Source organism: Theropithecus gelada, chromosome 14 (genome assembly GCF_003255815.1).
Source record: "Theropithecus gelada isolate Dixy chromosome 14, Tgel_1.0, whole genome shotgun sequence".
NCBI lineage: Eukaryota > Metazoa > Chordata > Mammalia > Primates > Cercopithecidae > Theropithecus > Theropithecus gelada.
Window position 1 is genome coordinate 117,566,756 of NC_037682.1, and position 17,535 is coordinate 117,584,290.

The 17,535-nt window shown below is 49.1% G+C and overlaps 1 protein-coding gene across 1 annotated transcript in view; it reads left to right on the top strand.

The window, feature by feature from the left end:
* DCPS (decapping enzyme, scavenger) overlaps positions 1–17,535 on the top strand; it is a 41,701-nt gene that overhangs the window by 12,321 nt on the left and 11,845 nt on the right. Inside the window, 1 exon segment of the mRNA XM_025357188.1 lies at positions 13,417–13,562. Coding sequence (XP_025212973.1) covers positions 13,417–13,562 — 146 coding nt within the window.

Below are 17,535 nucleotides of genomic sequence, written 5' to 3' on the forward strand. Positions count from 1 at the left end.
GTTTCTATGCCAAACCCCTGTGAGACAGTTTACCTGTAAACAAAGCTTTACATGTACCCTTTAACCTAAAATAAAAGTTAAAAAATAAAAAGAATATTTCTGAGCCGGGTGCAGTAGCTCATGCCTGTAATTCCAGCAATTTGGAAGGCCAAGGCAGGCGGATCACTTGAGGTCAGGAGTTCCAGACCAGCCTGGCCAACAAGGTGAAACCCTTTCTCTACTAAAAAAGCAAAAAATTAGCTTTGCGTGGTGGCAGGCATCTGTAATCCCAGCTACTCGGAAGCTGAGGCAGGAGAATGGCTTGAACCCGGGAGGTGGAGGTTGCAGTGAGCTGAAATCACGCCACAGCACTCCAGCCTGAGCAACAGAGTGAGACTCTGTCTCAAAACAAACAAGAAAAAAAAAAAAAAGAATGTACTTTAGCTAATCAAGAGAGTAAAACAAGAAAGAAAAAGATGTAGAATCCAGAAAACATCTAACCTACAAAGTTGCAAAAGGAAGTCTCAGATTGATACCTGAACAACTTGCTTAATGAATCACCTGTTCAGATTGGAGAAGCAGGAAAGAGCTTTCTGGAAACAATGTTACCAACAAGGAAGGAGATATGATGTAATGCAGGGGTGTCCAATCTTCTCGCTTCCCTGGGCCACACTGGAAGAACTGTCTTGGGCTTTACCTGAAATATACTAACACTAACAATAACTGATGAACTTAAAAAAAAAGAAACCACGAAAAAAATCCGATGTTTTAAGAAAGTTTATAAATTTGTGTTGGGCCGCATTCAAAGCTGTCCTGGGCTGCGGGCTGGACAAGCTTGATGTAATGGATTATCAAACTGGATAATTTCAAGAGCAAAGTAAAGGTGCATTATTCTTTTAACCACAATGAAAAAAGAGGCAACTAAAGACTCCATGAAAAAGTAAAAGCTAATAAAACAGTGGTTCAAATATGAAACAAACTAAAAAGTAGCATGATTTGAAGGACTGTTAGAATGCAAGAAAAGAGAATCCACTCAACCTGGACATCAAAAGCACTCTCCAACCAGGCGTGGTGACTCATATCTGTAATCCCAGCACTTTGAGAGGACAAGGTGGGCGGATCACTTGAGGACAGGAGTTCAAGACCAACCTGGCCAACACGATGAAACCCTGTTTCTACTAAAAATACAAAAATTGGCCTGGTGTGGTGGCGGGTACCTGTAATCCCAGCTACTCCGGAGGCTGAGGCAGGAGAATCGCTTGAACCCAGGAGGTGGAGGTTGCAGTGAGCCAAGATGTACCACTGTACTCCAGTCTAGACAACAGAGTGAGACTGTCTCAAAGGAAAAAAAAGCACTGTCCTTTGAGTGGCATGGAGATTATACACTGGGCAGGTGGGGAAAAAACTAAAACCTTAGCACTGTGGTTGAGAATGCATATTAATATGGCCTCAATCATGTAAACACTGCTAACTGGTTTTACTGGTTTTCTTTTCTCTTTTTTTTAAGAGTCAGGGTCTTGCTCTGTACCCAGGTTGGAGTGTAGTGGCAGAATCATGGTTCACTGCAGCCTTGACCTCCTGAGCTCAAGCAGTCCTCCAACTTCAGCCTCCTGGGTAGTTGGAACTACAGGCACGTGCCTCAGCCTCCCAAAGTGCCAGGATTACAGGTGTGACCCACTGTACCTGGCCTCTTTCTTGTAATCTGGTAGATTGTCTGCATTTTGTCTTCTAGACCTTCTAGTGAAGGTGTTAATTTGACAGTCATATTTCAAATTCTCCTCTCTCTGGTTCTCTGATTATTTCATTCTCATAGCATTTTGCTCCTTTTTTTTTTATAGAGGCCAAATTGTGTTGAATCTCTCTGGCACACTAATTAGAATTATTTTTAAAATTATCTCCTGACCCTCAAATTATTTTATTTCCTCTGGGATCTGGTTGTTTATCTTGGTCATCGTTATTCAGGCTGCTAGTTTCTTTCAATGGCTGGTGATTCACAGGCGCTCACTCCTATTTTACAATGAAGCACAGTATGGCATGTCCAGTGACAAACATTGAGACTTGGTACCCGTGCCCCTTTCAGAGTGAACTTAAGACATGCCTTCAGGCAGGAAGTCGAGAGAGGCCATATTTTGGAGTGTTCAGCCTACAGCTCTTATTGTGGTCTGGTCCGCTCAACCCCAGCGTCGTTTCTTTCTGTGTGTGGGGAAGTGGGGGGCTTGCAACTCTAAGGCCAAGTCTGTCATTTCATAGCTCCCTGATGCATTGCATATCAGCTCTTGCTCTTCCTATTCACGTGGAGCTTTGCAGAGTGCCATTAGCCCCACAGCCATCCTGAAGTAGCATTTCCCACTCTCTATCCATTGTAACCGAGGGCTCTCCTGCCACCCCAGGGCTGTGTTTGGAGTTACCAAATTTGCTTGTGGGCCAGGAGACCCTGGGGTTTTGCCATCAGGTCCTGTTGCCTCCCTCCCCTCTCTGCTTTCTGGACTTCAGAGGACTAGCAAGATGGGGAGGGAAGGAGCTGAGGGTTTGTACAAGAAGCCTGTCAGATCCAGGGTCTTGCTAAAGTCAGCGTCTGCCTCTCCTCTGTCTCTAATAGCAGTTCTGTGCTTTCCTAGAGACAGGTAATTAGTGGTTAGAGGCTTGCTGTGGAGTGGTTGAAGTTTCCAGTAGGATCCTGACCACACCCTTCAGCCGTGTTTATCCTTGACGTGGAGGTCTCTTTGGGCTTCACTTGAGCACTTCCAGTATCTCTGTAGTGTAGGACAGAGAACACCCTGCCTTGCTTGGCCTGGGGCCAGAGGATGACTTAAGATCCACGGCAGCCAGCCTTCCCTCCACCCTCTGGCTTGGTCTCCCCGTTACCATGCAGCCAGGGCTGAGGAGAGTGTCACCCAGCCAGGGGACATCCCACAGAGGAGGAAAGAGAAAACAGATCCAGGAGAGCCTCCCACCAGCCTCTCGTTCTTTCAGGCCTTCTCTGGCATGCCTCGGGAAGCCCGGTTATCTGACCCATCACCGGCTGGCTCTGCCTGGCTCTTGTGGAGAGGACATGGCGGGTGGGCTTCAGCTCAGATCATGCATTGCTGTTGCTTCTTCTCAGTGCTGCTGGGCCTGCACATCTGGGTTAAATAAGTTAAGCTGGCTCCTCCGAGTGAAGGGGAAGCAAAAGCCACAGACCGAGCCATAGAGATGAGCTCATCCTGTAGAAGCCATCAGCAACGGCTGGAAAGCAGTCTTGTTTGAACATGTGTATGGGAAGGAGAGCAGACTGTCTGTGGTTTGTGTTTTCATGTTTCATGTGCAGCAGCATTTTCCTGGGGATTTGGCTAAGCTAGCTTTGGCAGGGAGCAGAGAGGCAGCTGCTCTTAACTTTCCTCTAGATAGCTCTGCCTCCCACCTCTGAGAGCAGTTGGGCTTTTGTGTCTAGATGGGGGACAAAGGGTGGCTTTATTTATTGGAGAACGGCTTGCAGCAGATCCTCAGGGTCTTGATGGACAAGTCAGAGCTGTGTTAGTCTGGGGCACATCAGCCTGCTCATCTGAGCTGCAGAGAGAAGGAACATATGCCTAGAGGGGGTGCTTTTCAGCTGGAGACATCACTATCATCATTCTGGCCGCTAGAACATCCTGTAGATGAAGAGCTGCTGCCCTGAACTTCACCAGGCCCCTCTTCTGGGACTTCCCCCCTTATGCCTCCCACCGCATAATCTAACACTGCCATACTTGGTGGGGGTGATGGTAGGGTACAGGATGGTACCACAAATGTAGGGCAAAACAGCTATTGCTTCTAGTTGTGAGCCAGTCTGGAAGAAGGTCCTCTTCTGTCCCTTTGAGCTCCCCCCAGAACCTGCTATCCCGCGGCATTTGGCCACAGTATCCCATGGTGCGGCTGTCCTCACACAGCTCTCCAGAGCTCAGGGGAGTGGACTGTCCTTCCCTGAGCTTCTCAGGAAGCATCGTGGAGAACACAAGCAGAGCATGAGCAGCGTCATCTCTGCATGCTCTGACCGCACCCCTCTGTCTGTACCTCACTTGCTCTGGCACCTCATTTTGCCTTCTGGTTTCACTGATAGCTGTTTATGTGTCTCTAGGAAGAATTGGAACTAGTCATGCTTCTCCTATCTGATAGGGCTGCTTGTGGAAAACATGACCCCAGCACAGGTATCCTAGGAACGGCCCAAAAGAGGATGGGCCTTTGGGATATGGGAGTACTGCATAGAGGAACCAGACTGCTTGGGTTCAGATCTCAGCTCTGCCACTATTAATAGCTGTGTGTCCTTGGGCAAATTATGTAACATCTCTGGGGCTCAGTTATAAGGGGTAGCTTCCTTTTAACATATTTGTTACACAAGTGATACGTAAATATATATAACTCTATCACCCAGGATTGATCGCTCTTAACATCTCAGAGTATGCCCTTTCAGATTTTTTTTTTTTTTTTTTTGAAATGGAATCTTGCTGTGTCACCCAGGCTGGAGTGCAGTGAGGCAGTCTTGACTCACTACAACCTCTGCCTCCTGGGTTCAAACGACTCTCCTACCTTTGCCTCCCAAATAGCTGAGACTACAGGCACCCCCACAATGCCCAGCTAATTTTTGTATTTTTAGTAGAGACAGGGTTTTACCATGTTGGCCAGGCTGGTCTCTAACTGCTGACCTCTAGTGATCCGCCCACCTTGGCCTCCCAAAGTGCTGGGATTACAGGTGTGAGCCACCACACCCAGCCTGTCCTTTCAGACTTTTCTGTGTGTGCATATGGTATGCAGTTGCATGTATACACACTTTTTTTTTGAGACGGAGTCTTGCTCTGTTGTCCAGGCAGGAGTGCATTTGTGCGATCTCTGCTCACTGCAAGCTCCGCCTCCTGGTTCACACCATTCTCCTGCCCCAGCCTCCCGAGTAGCTGGGACTACAGGTGCCCGCCACCATGCCCGGCTAATTTTTTGTATTTTTAGTAGAGACGGGGTTTCACTGTGTTCTCCAGTATGGTCTCGATCTCCCGACCTCGTGATCCGCCCACCTTAGCCTCCCAAAGCATGAGCCACCGCGCCCGGCCATTCCTGCCATTCTCTTTTTTTTTTTTTTTTTTTCAGCTGAAGTCTCACTCTCACCCAGGCTGGAGTACAGTGGCACAATCTCAGCTCATTGCAACCTCTGCCTCCAAGGTTCAAGTGATTCTTTTGCCTCAGCCTCCTGAGTAGCTGGGACTACATGCGCATGCCACCACGCCCAGCTAATTTTTTGTATTTTTAGTAGTGACGGGGTTTCACCATGTTGGCCAGTCTATCCTAAAATTCTTTTTTTTTTTTTTGAGACGGAGTCTCGCGCTGTCGCCCAGGCTGGAGTGCAGTGGCGCGATCTTGGCTCACTGCAAGCTCCGCCTCCCGGGTTCACGCCATTGTCCTGCCTCAGCCTCCTGAGTAGCTGGGACTACAGGTGCCCGCCACCGCGCCCGGCTAATTTTTTGTATTTTTAGTAGAGACGGGGTTTCACTGTGGTCTCGATCTCCTGACCTTGTGATCCGCCCGCCTCGGCCTCCCAAAGTGCTGGGATTACAGGCATGAGCCACCGCGCCCGGCCTTATCCTAAAATTCTTTAGCAAAGAGAAAAAAACAATTTTTGAGACAGGCCTTACTTTGTTGCCAGGTTGGAGTCCAGTGGTACAGTCATAGCTCATGGCAGCCTCAAACTCCCGAGTTCAAGTGATTCTCCCACTTCAGTCTCCCGAGTAGTGGCGACCAGAGGCAGGTACCAGCACACATGGCTAATGTATTATTTTTTGTAGAGATGGGGTCTTGCCATGGTCTCGAACACCTGGGCTCAAGAGATTTCCCCCCTGTTTCAGCCTCCCAGAGTGTTGAGCCACCACACCCAGCCACCAAATTCCTATGTGTGACAGTAGAATAAATATATTTTCAGATGTTTCAAGTCTCAAAATATATCTCGCTTGCACCATGTCTCTGGACCCAACTTGAGTTTGTGATTCACAGTTTACAAATTTGATGATTCTGTACTGTTACCAATAGTTACAAGAGACCTTTTTAATCCTCTTATCTGGGAAACAATTTTCAAAATACAATTATTGTTTTACCTTGAGCAGTAGAAAGTTCAGCTTTAGAAACATTGTGTTTATTTTCATTGTAATGTTATATATGCAAGCCGATGCATGTATTTTTCAAAGCAGGTATACGTTAATGATTAAAAAAAAAAATACACATGATGCAAAAAGTTCTTTGACCAAGTAAGGCATTCAAACAATGCTAAATGTATTAAAGTTGCATTTCTTTCTTTTCTTTTGTTTTTGAGACAGGGTCTTGCTCAGTCACCCAGGCTGGAGTGCACTGGCATGATCACAGCTCATTGCAGCCTTGACCTCCCAGGCTCAAGCGATCCTCCCACCACCTCAGCCTCCAGAGTCGCTGGGACTACAGGCATGGCCTATCACAGCCAGCTAATTTTTGTATTTTTTGTAGAGATAGGGTTTTGCCATGTTGCCCAGGCTGGTCTCGAACTCCTGGGCTCAGGTGATCCAAAGTGCTGGGATTATAGGCATGAGCCACCAAACCTGGCCCTAAAGTTGTTTTTTTGTTTTGTTTGTTTGTTTTTTGAGATGGTGTCTCGCTCTGTCGCCCAGGCTGGAGTGCAATGGTGTGGTCTCGGTTCACCACAACCTCCACCTCCCAGGTTCAAGCGATTCTTCCGCCTCCACCTCCCAAGTATCTGGGATTACAGAAGCGAGCCACTATGCCTGACTAATTTTTTTGTGTTTTTGTAGAGACGGGGTTTCACCATATTGGCCAGGCTGAACTTCTGACCTCAGGTGATCCGTCCGCCTTGGCCTCCCAAAGTGCTGGGATTACAGGTGTGAACCACTGCACACAGCCCTAAAGTTGTATTTCTACAGTGATTGATTGTATTCACATAGCAGATTGCAGTAGCAAAAAAAATTTTTTTTTTAGTATAACTTTTAAATTTTAACTGACAATTGTACTTTTTTTTTTTTTTTTTTTTTTTGAGACGGAGTCTCGCTCTGTCGCCCAGGCTGGAGTGCAGTGGCGCGATCTTGGCTCGCTGCAAGCTCCGCCTCCCGGGCTTACGCCATTCTCCTGCCTCAGCCTCCCGAGTAGCTGGGACCACAGGCGCCCGCCACCGTGCCCGGCTAGTTTTTTGTATTTTTTAGTAGAGACGGGGTTTCACCGTGTTCGCCAGGATGGTCTCGATCTCCTGACCTCGTGATCCGCCCGTCTCGGCCTCCCAAAGTGCTGGGATTACAGGCTTGAGCCACCGCGCCCGGCCTTAACTGACAATTGTGTATAATGATTTCTGTTTTATGCTGTGGTGGAACTTTGAATACCTATTTTGCTGATCTACTTGGTAAATTACTTCAGAGAATTGAAAATATTTTCTCAGTTTTCCTAATGAAAATTCCAGGAATTGAATCTATAATAATAATAATGCCACACTAAAGTTTGAGAATTACTTCTGGGGGTGGCAACCGGAAGTTCTGGGAAGACACATTGTTCATGTGCCTGATGAGGTTTTTTGTTTTTTGGCAGGGTCTCGCTCTGTCCCCCAGGTGGGAGTGCAGTGGCGAGATCTCCCCGCTCATCACAACCTCCGTTTCCCTGGCTCAAGGGATCCTGCCACTTCAGCCTTCTGAGTAGCCGGGACTACAGGCATGTACCACCATGCCCAGCTAATTTTTCTGCTTTTTTTTTTTTTTGGTAAAGACGGGATCTCACTATGTTGCTCAGGCTGGTCTCAAACTCATGGTCTCAAGCAATCTCCCTGCCTTGGCCTCCCAAATTGCTGGGACTATAGGCATGAGCCACTGTGCCTGGCCTGCCTGATGAGTTTAACACATCAAGAGATTTGTGTAAACAGGGAAGTGGATTTGGGAATGAATTAGTGTCATGTTTATAGAAGATTAAGCAAGTGGCCAGGATTTGGGTGGAGATGCCGTCTCTGGCTGGGCACGATGTCTCACACCTATATTCCAGCATTTTGGGAGGCTGAAGTGGGTGGATCACCTGAGGTCAGGAGTTTGAGACCAGCCTGACTAACATGGTGAAACCCCATCTCTACTAAAAATACAAAAATTAGCAGGGCATGGTGTGGGTACCTGTAATCCCAGCTACTCACTTGGGTTGCTGAGGTGCGAGAATTGCTTGAACCTGGGAGGTGGAGGTTGCAGTGAGCCAAGATCGCGCCATTGTACTCCAGCCTGGGAGATAGAGTGAGACGCAGTGTCAAAAAAAAAAAAAAAAAGAAAGAAAGAAAGAAAAACAGAAAATTAAACAAGTAGGCCGGGCGCGGTGGCTCAAGCCTGTAATCCTAGCACTTTGGGAGGCCGAGACGGGCGGATCACGAGGTCAGGAGATCGAGACCATCCTGGCTAATACGGTGAAACCCCGTCTCTACTAAAAAATACAAAAAACTAGCCGGGCGAGGTGGCGAGCGCCTGTAGTCCCCGCTACTCGGGAGGCTGAGCCAGGAGAATGGCCTAAACCCGGGAGGCGGAGTTTGCAGTGAGCAGAGATCCGGCCACTGCACTCCAGCCTGGGTGACAGAGCGAGACTCCGTCTCAAAAAAAAAAAAAAAATTAAACAAGTAAAAGTGTAATTAGTTATTCCATACACCAAAGAATTATGCTGAAGAGAAAAAATAATCACAATAAATTTGGCAGTGAACAGCATGTACATCATCATCATAGCATCAATATTGAATACTGATTTATCAAAAATTGTGGTGAAGTTGTACTCTGAGGTTGAGGGTTAGGAAGTATCTGTATATGTGTGTGTTTGTGCATGTGTGTACATTTGGTGGAGGGATGGTAAAAAGAGGTAAATCCTCATCTTCCTTAATGAGAAGTCAGTAAGTAATAGATGTTAAAAGTCAAGTAGGAACAAGATATAAAAATATAATTTAGAATTCTGGAAGTATATAACCAAAGAGGTGGACAGAAGCGTTGAAAGTGGTGCCTTTGAAGGAGCTGAAAATTGGGAGCAGGGAGGAGCAGAAAAGTGTTTTTGAAAACAAGCTTCATTTGACTCTTTGACATATATGCAAGTACAATTTGAATTAAAAAGACAAACACAATGTTAAAAAGCATGATGGGGAACTCTGTAAGGAGTGTTGGAGGTGCTCTTAATATATTGTGAACATTTTCCAGGGATAGGCTTTTGAGGGTTATCCCGGGCTGTTACCAGAATGCCAACAGGAAGGCCAGGCGCGGTGGCTCACGCCTGTAATCCAATCCCTTTAAGTCCCATCTCTTTAGTCTCCCGTCATCTGGAGCAATTCCTCAGCCGCCTTTGTCTTTCCTAACTGTGACATTTTTGCGGTGTTATAAAGCCACTCGTTTTGTTGAATGCCCCTGGATTTTGGTTTGCTGATATTTCCTCGTGACTAGACTCAGGTTATGCGTTTTTGGCCAGAATTCCACAGGATCAGGAGGCACGTGATGTCAGCATGCCCAGCAGGGGTGACGGTGACTCCCATGGCCTGGCTGAGGTGGCAGCCTTTTGCTGCTGTAAAGCGACTCGTGTTGCCTTTGTAATTAATAAGTAATCTATGCGGAGATATTTTTGAGACTGTGCCTGTGTATCCTGTTTCCCCACATGTTTTCACCTGATGGTGTGATTGTTTATTGAGCATTGACTCTTGACCAAACTCCACCTGAAGTTCAGCTGCAGCTCAACATCTTGACGGGCATTGAGGTAAACACCAGCGTTTATTTTTTTTCCGGCTGCCAAGGTAAACTTTAGCATTAGGAAATATATTGATTTGTATCAAAGAGGTTTTATTCCATTTAGGACAAAAATGTTCTTCCTGGGTTTAAAGTCGAAAAGGCCAGATTCATTTATTCATTTGTTCACTAAATATTTATTGAGTGCTTACTGTATGCCAGGCACTATTCCAGGTGCTGGGGACAATTTTATTTTTCTTCTGGAAGCTGCACAGTAGTTGGGGAGTCAGTCAATCCACATGCTGCTGCGAGGGAGTGAGAAGTGAAGAGGAAGCAGGTTGGCGGAGGAGACAGGGCCACGAGGTTAGGGCTGCTGTTTTACCAGGGCTGAGCGAGCCTGAGGAGCTGGCCTCAGAGCAGAGGCCTGGATGAAGCAAGGAGCAGCGTGGCTCCGTGGGTAGGAGGGTCAGCCTGGCCGTGGGGGCGGCCCGTGCACGGCCCAGAGAGGAGCCCATAGCTGACGCGAGTGAGTGGGTCCGTGGGGAGCTGGTGTGGCTGGAGCAGAGGCCCCAGGCGGGAGAGAGGCAGTGCATGAAGGTGGAGAGAGGGCCAGGGCGAGGTCACCAACAGCCTCGTAGACCACGGCAGGAAGCACAGGAGCTGTGGCGCAGGGGATAGTTTGAGGTGGCAGCCCCCACCTCAGTGTGACCCTGACGGAGGCTTTTGGTGGAGATCTGAGGGAAGCCAGGCCCCTGAGGAGTGAGTGCTCTCGGGGCCGTGGGGAGCTGTGAGAGTGCTGCAGTGGGGTTCCCAGCCCTGCAGGCGCACCTCAGGAAAGGCAGGAGGGTGGCAGGAAGTGAGCAGTTGGAAAATAAGCGCCTGTGGATGCTCTTGCTGCTGAGGGGAGGCGGGAGGGGCTGGCTCAGTGAGACACCAGTTTCCCTGCACCCCGGGTGACTGGGGCGGGCCTTGCACAGGCCTCGGCAGACCAGGGCACGCTCACAGGCCAGGTGGCTTTCTGATCTGGAGCAGCCAGGGGCCGGGAGCCCGGCTGGGTGACCCTGCCCGCAGAGCCCGGCTGCTCTCCAGCGCCCGCTCTGCCTCTGTGCCCTGCCCATCTCGCCCCGACTCTCAGGGAGCTCCACTGCCCAACCCAGGCAACTGAGGCAACAGTGGAGAGAATCCAAGCTAGCCTTGGTGGAGCGCTTTTCTCTGTGTGAGGCACTTCCTGAATCTTTCCTTCTACTGACTCATTTAGTTCCCCCAACAGCCCTGGAAGGTCGGTGCTGTTATTGTTACCCCAGATTGTAGAGGTCAGGAGACTGAAGCCACAGAGAGGGCCAGTCACTTGCCTGAGGTTACGCAGCTAATAAGTGCAGAGCCAGGACTTGCATCCAGACTGACTGGCTCGAGAATCTCTGTTCTCATCCACCAAGCTCCACTGCAGATGTATGAATTTCCCTCAGGTCCACTGCAAGGGCCAAGGTGGTGCCGTTCAGTCTACTTCAAGCAGTCTCCCGCCTCTTGAGATCTTGGTGTGCCTGACCTCTGACCTCTGCCTTCTGGCCTATGACCCATGACCCTGAGCTGTTAGAGAACAGAGTGAGAAGCAAGGAACAGTTTTTTGCTGCGTTCTCAGAGAGTTGTGAGGAGGTCTTCATGCCCCCTTTTCACGGTCAGATCCGGGGATTCCCAGGATTGGGTGACATTTATTTAGCACCTCCAGTGATCCAGGTGACATGTTTTATTTAATGTAAACAACTCTGTAAGGCAGATTTGATGACCACCCTTTAATAGGTGAGGAAGCCAAGGCTCTAAGACGTGAAGCCCCATGCCCAAGGGTACACAGCCAGTATGGAGAGTCGTGTGGCCAGCCTGGGGCCAGCGTCCATGTCTTCCCACTGTGCTGCTGTGCCTCCCAGAGCTGATGGACTGGGATGTTTGATGGGACAGAAGCCATGTGCCTGGTATGTCATCTCTGTACATCGTCACTGGGACTTGGAAGTAGAAGTTGAAAGTAGCCTGTGGTGTTATAGGAGCGCTGGCTTTAGGGTAAGAAGGCCTCAGTTCCAGGCTCGCCTCTGCCACATTTCACAGTGTGATACCGAATGACTCTTTTGAGTCCCAGCCCACCCTTGTCACTGATGTATGAAAGTGGGGTTAAAACCACCTATGACCTCAGACCAAATATGAAAGTATAGATGGATAGTTCTTAGCTGGGTTTCGCGGTGTGTGAGTGAGCATGAGGACTTCGTGGTGGTAAAATGTCCCTGCGGGTTTTCGGCTCTCTCTTGGGTTTCTCTGGGACAGCCTATCTGAACCCAGATTAAGAAAGTCAGCGGGGAACCATGGGTCTTTTGAGAAAGATCCAAGCTGATTTTGAAATACCCCTAAGATCTGTGTTAAAACACTGTGTGTAAATGTTAGAGTAATGATAACAATTGTACCAGATGTTATTAAAAATAAGGGAAAGGACTTAACCAAAACCAGGTGGTTTTGGACCAGGACGCCAGCCTAGAGTCTGTTTAGGAAAACTGCAAGACATCCTTCTAGTTTAAAACTGTAGTTCTCACCTGGGGACAGTTTTTCCTTTCAGGGGACACATTTGGCAAAGTCTGGAGACATTTTGCGTTGTCACAACTTGGGGAGGGTGCTACTAACATCCCAATAGAGGCCAGGGATGCAGCTGAACATCCTTTAATGCACAGGACAGCCCCCGCAACAGAGAATTATCCAGGCCAAAATGTCAGTGGTGCTGAGATTCAGAAACCCTGGATGAAACATCACAGCACTTATGTGGTATTTACTGTGTGCCAGATATTGTTCTAAGAACTTCACAGGTAATTGACTTGTTTAATCCTCCCAGCCTTGTGACACAGGAGCTTTTACTATCCTCATTTGACAGATGAGGAAGTAGAGGCACCAAGAAGTTAAACAAGAAGTTAAACAGCTGAACCTTGCTCCCGGGTGATGCCAAGGTCCCATTCAGAATAAGGAGCAGGCAGAGCCAGTACTTGAACTCAGTCTGGCTCCAGAGTCTGTGCCTGGAACCACTGCGCTGTGCTGCACTGCCCGTCATTAAGGGGACTACTGGGTTTTAAACCTTTTTTTTTTTTTTTGAGACGGAGTTTCGCTCTTGTTGCCCAGGCTGGAGTGCAATGGCGCGATCTGGGCTTACCGCAACCTCTGCCTCCCAGGTTCAAGCGGTTCTCCCGCCTCAGCCTCCCGAGTAGCTGGGATTACTGGCATGCGCCACCACGCCTGGTTAATTTTGTATTTTTAGTAGCGATGGGGTTTCTCTACGTTGGTCAGATTGGTCTCGAACTCCCGACCTCAGGTGATCCGCCTGCCTCGGCCTCCCAAAGTGCTGGGGTTACAGGCGTGAGCCACCGTGCCCAGGCTTTAAACCATATTTTCAGCTTTGGGTCCAGAAAGCCACATACCTAGAAATTTGGCATGTGAGAAGAGTTAGGGACCTCTCATTCCTGTGCCTGGAAGGTGGAGCAGGAAGGGCTGGGGCTTGCCTGACGAGGGGCCCCGTGTTTTCCAGGTTCTGAGTGTGGCTCAGCTCATGAATGCAGTGGCACAAGGCACTCTGTGGGGGTGGCTCTTGGGTGCGTGATCCTCTTGGATTTTGGCTTCCCTCAGGGAATCAAAGCCAGGGCGGGAGGTCTCTCCTCACCATGGTGCCTGTGGCATCGAGAGTGGGCATTGCTTCTGTGTCACGGGCTGTGCTGTGTCGTTGCAGATGTAAAGACGACCGTGGTTTACCCTGCCACAGAGAAACACCTGCAGAAGTACCTACGCCAGGACCTCCGCCTGATCCGAGAGACGGGAGATGACTACAGGAACATTACTTTACCCCACCTGGAGTCCCAGAGCCTCAGCATCCAGGTGACTGGCTGCATGTCTCAGATGCAGAGCACTGCTCCCGTGGCTGGTGCCTCCTCTTACGAGTGTCTATTGGGGTCGTATTCGGGGCCAGGCGCTGTGCTAGGTGAGGGGATGGGGGTACAGTAGAGAGCATGGCGGACAGAATCCCCACGTTGTGCAGCTTACATCCCATGCACGGTCACACAGTGTGTGACCATACATAGATATCTCAGGATCTGTATGCTCTGTGAGATAATGAGGGCTGCGGAGAGAAATGGACAGGGTAAGTGCGACCAAAAGGCCTGGGGTGGGCAGTTGCCATTTTATATAGCATGGTCAGAGAAGGCTTTGGGGGTGAGGGAACTGATGCTGGTCTTGGTCCCACCTGATGTGCTTGGGCATGCCATGGAGGCTCTCTGGGGACCTCAAAGCAATCCAGTCCTTTGGAAGAATGTGTGTCTGCTCTGCAGTAGCCCTGATCCAGCCTCAGGATGACTGTGCCATTGCTTTGGGTCCATGAATGGGTAAAAGGCTGATGTTGAGTTAGTCCCACCCAGTCCAGACTCTTATTCCTGGTTTTACCTGTGGCAAACTGGCCTGCAGGATCTCAGTCTCAGAGTAAAAAGCTCTTCCCTCACCCCCTCCCCCTTGCATTCGTCCAAAAGAAGGCAGGACTCCATTGGCCCCGGGGATTCGGTGCAGGGACTCCATTCACAAGCTGGCAGTCGTCTGGCCAGGCCAGATGCAAGGCCATTTAGCGCCAAGATCCTGACTCCTCCCTGGGCCTAGGCCCAGTGCCAACTGGAGCCTCTGCCTAGAACTGGCCCCATGTGAGTCCTCAAAGTTAAATATGATTGATGCTTATTGATGAGTCAGTTTCTTGCCCACTCACTGACTCTCACACTGTTCCTTATCTTTATCGTTCACCCTTGTTCTCTTTGAGCATTTCTCACTTTTCTCCCCAAGATTCAGGTCACTGTGGTGGAGGGTGTTGTGATGTGAGGAACTCACAGCCACTCCTCCCTGACCCAGAAGAAGGGAGGGTGTGCTGTGTCTGTGGGCACTGCAAGGTGAATTGTACTCGAGAGGAGTAAGGAAGGGGAGGTTGGCAGGACCTGCAGGAACAACGTTTCCTTGGGAGGCCTGTGTGCCGCCAGCCCCCTTCCCCAGCCTGGTTCAGCCGTGGTCTCCCTGGGCGGCAGTTTGCACGGGGTGCGTCTGGCTCAAGCTGACTCACTTTTTTTTGTTGTTGGTTGGTTGGTTGTTTTTAAAGTCCCAGCACTTGTTCTGTTTTCCAAGTGGAAAGGAACTACGTCTCCACCTTCTTAGAGTTTCTGCTGTTCAGGGTCCTAGGGAATCTCCTGGAACAGTTGTTCTGTTGTGCTGGTTGCGCAAACCTGAGATTCAAGTAAGGAAGGCCTGATGTGGTTGGTGTGAGTAGCTGGGATTACAGGCGCGCGCCACCATGCCTGGTTAATTTTTTGTATTTTTAGTAGAGATGGGGTTTTGCCATGTTGCCCAGGCTGGCCTCAAACTCCTGAGCTCAGGCAATCTGCCTGCCTTGGCCTCCCAAAGTGCTAGGAGTACAGGTGTGAGCCACTGTGCCTGGCTGTGTATATTCCTCATTATACACCATTCTGCAGTTCCACTCGGAGAAGAGCACAATGAAAACTCCACTACTCTTCCAGCTCCTGACAGACGGGAGCGGTTTATGTATTCCTTCTTGGCTATTTCTAGTTGATAAGCACTCAGCTTAACTGGCAACAGTCATTATGTTTACTGAGTACCTACTATGGACCTGGTCCTATGCCAGGCTTTGGAGAGTCACCAAGATGATGAAACCTAGACAGGATCCTCACAGTCTAACAGGGAAGATAGACTTGTAAACGGGCAATTGTGACAATGGGATGAGCACTCTGATCCCTAGATGAGCTACCGTGCTGATGCAGAGGGACAGTGACCAGCACAGTCGGGACTTCACAGGGAGAAGATCCTCCCCTTGGGTCTTAGAGGACAAATAGAAATTTACCAGGAGCACAGAGGGAGGGAGGAGCAAGTCCAGAGGCACACAGAGCTGGAATCATCTGATGCTTTGGGGGAGCTGCAAGGAGTTTGGTGTGACTGGGGCTTGGGCTGCTGGAGGGTCAGAAGCGACAGCACAGAGATGGTAGGCAGGGGCCAGGCAGAGGCACATGGACTTTGTCCAGGGGGCCAGGAGTTCCTGAACCTTGCTTACCATTAGGATTGCCTGGGGATTTTCATAAATACTGAGCACGGAGCACTATTCCGTATCTGCTGAATCTCACCCTTCAGGGAGTGGAGCTGGGAATTGTGCATTTAAGAAAACCTCTCTCTCTCTCTGTCTCTCTCTCATATTTCTAACAACCATCAGATGTGAGAACAGTTGCCATAGGCGGTGAGAGTGCCCTAAATAGTTTTAAGCATGTGGACAATATGGTCCGATTTGCAGAATTAATTGATGGCATTGGGGTGAGCATAGAACAAGAAAACTGGGAAAGCCCAGTATGGGTATGAACCAAGGTAGGGACAGTGGGGAAGGATTCTGGAGCAATTTCAGAGGTAGGTCTTCACAGGGCTGGATGGGGCTTAGCAACTGGTTGATGTGGAGAGGGGAGGGAAGAGGTTGGGTGATGAGTGGATAGAAGGATAATTCATGACCCAGTATAGGGGACAGAAACAGAAGAGTGGGTTTGCATGGAAGACAGTGAGTTCAGTTTGGAATTTATTGAGTACTTACTATGCATAGTGCCAAGAACTGCTCTAAGCATTTATGTGCATCACACCTCATTTATTTATTTATTTATTTATTTATTTATTTATTTATTTTTGAGACAGAGTTTCACTCTTGTTGCCCAAGCTGGAGTGCAATGGTGTGATCTCGGCTCACTGCACCCTTCTTCTCTCAGGTTCAAGTGATTCTCCTGCCTCACCCTCCCAGATAGCTGGGATTACAGGTGCCCACCACTACGCTGGGCTTATTTTTGTATTTTTAGTAGAGATGGAGTTTCACCATATTGGCCAGGCTGGTCTCAAACTCCTGACCTCAAGTGACCTGCCCACCTTGGCCTCCCAAAGTGCTGGGATTATAGGTGTGAGCCACCGTGCCCAGCCTCGCACCTCATTTATTCTTCACAGCAGCCATTTTGGAGACAGGTCTCAAAGCCCGGCAGTCTGGTCCTAGTATCTGTGCCCTCAGCCAGGGATACTATTTGACTCCTTAGATGTGAGGTACTTATAACTTCCCAGTAAAAACTGCAGTGGGATGTCTGGATCTGGAGCCTTCGAGATCATCTAGTTACAAATGTCTGTCTGTGAGTCATCCAGCTAGACTTCAACCTCAGCCTGGTGTTTGGATTCTCTGTCTGTCATCTAAGAGCAGTGTGACATTGTCCTTAATTTCAGAGTCTTGGTTTCCTTGTCTGAAAAATGTAACTAATGGCTCCTCCCTCCTGGGTGTTGTGGAAGTTGAGAGAGGTGCCATGTATCATGTGCCTGCTATTGTTTCCAGCACAGAATGATGCCAGGATGGTAGCCACCATTCTCTACTCCAGGTGACTGTTCAGAGGAACAGGCACAGCAATGTGCAGAGCTGAGACACCTGGGAGACATGGTCACACCACACATGGCTGGAGGGGAAGTGCAAGGCAGCAGGCAGAAGCAGAGAGCAGGAGGTGATGAGGAAGGAGCAAGATGTCTCATGGGAGGTCAGGGCGGGAGAGAGGGTACCGAGGGAGCTGCTAGTGTCACCTACTGCAAAGAAGTCCAGCCAGGTGAGTTGCAGAAAGCTGATGGCATCACCCACTGCCCAGTTTATCCGCAGGGCTGGCCAGGTCTCTTGGGCTTGGTTTCAGATGGTAGCACTCCCCATTACATAGCCCTCTGTGTTTGTGTGAATTTTGTTCTTTCTTTCTCCTCTCTTTCTTATCTGGGCCTCTGGCCTTGAGGCTTCCTGTGGATGCAGCTCCCTCCCACT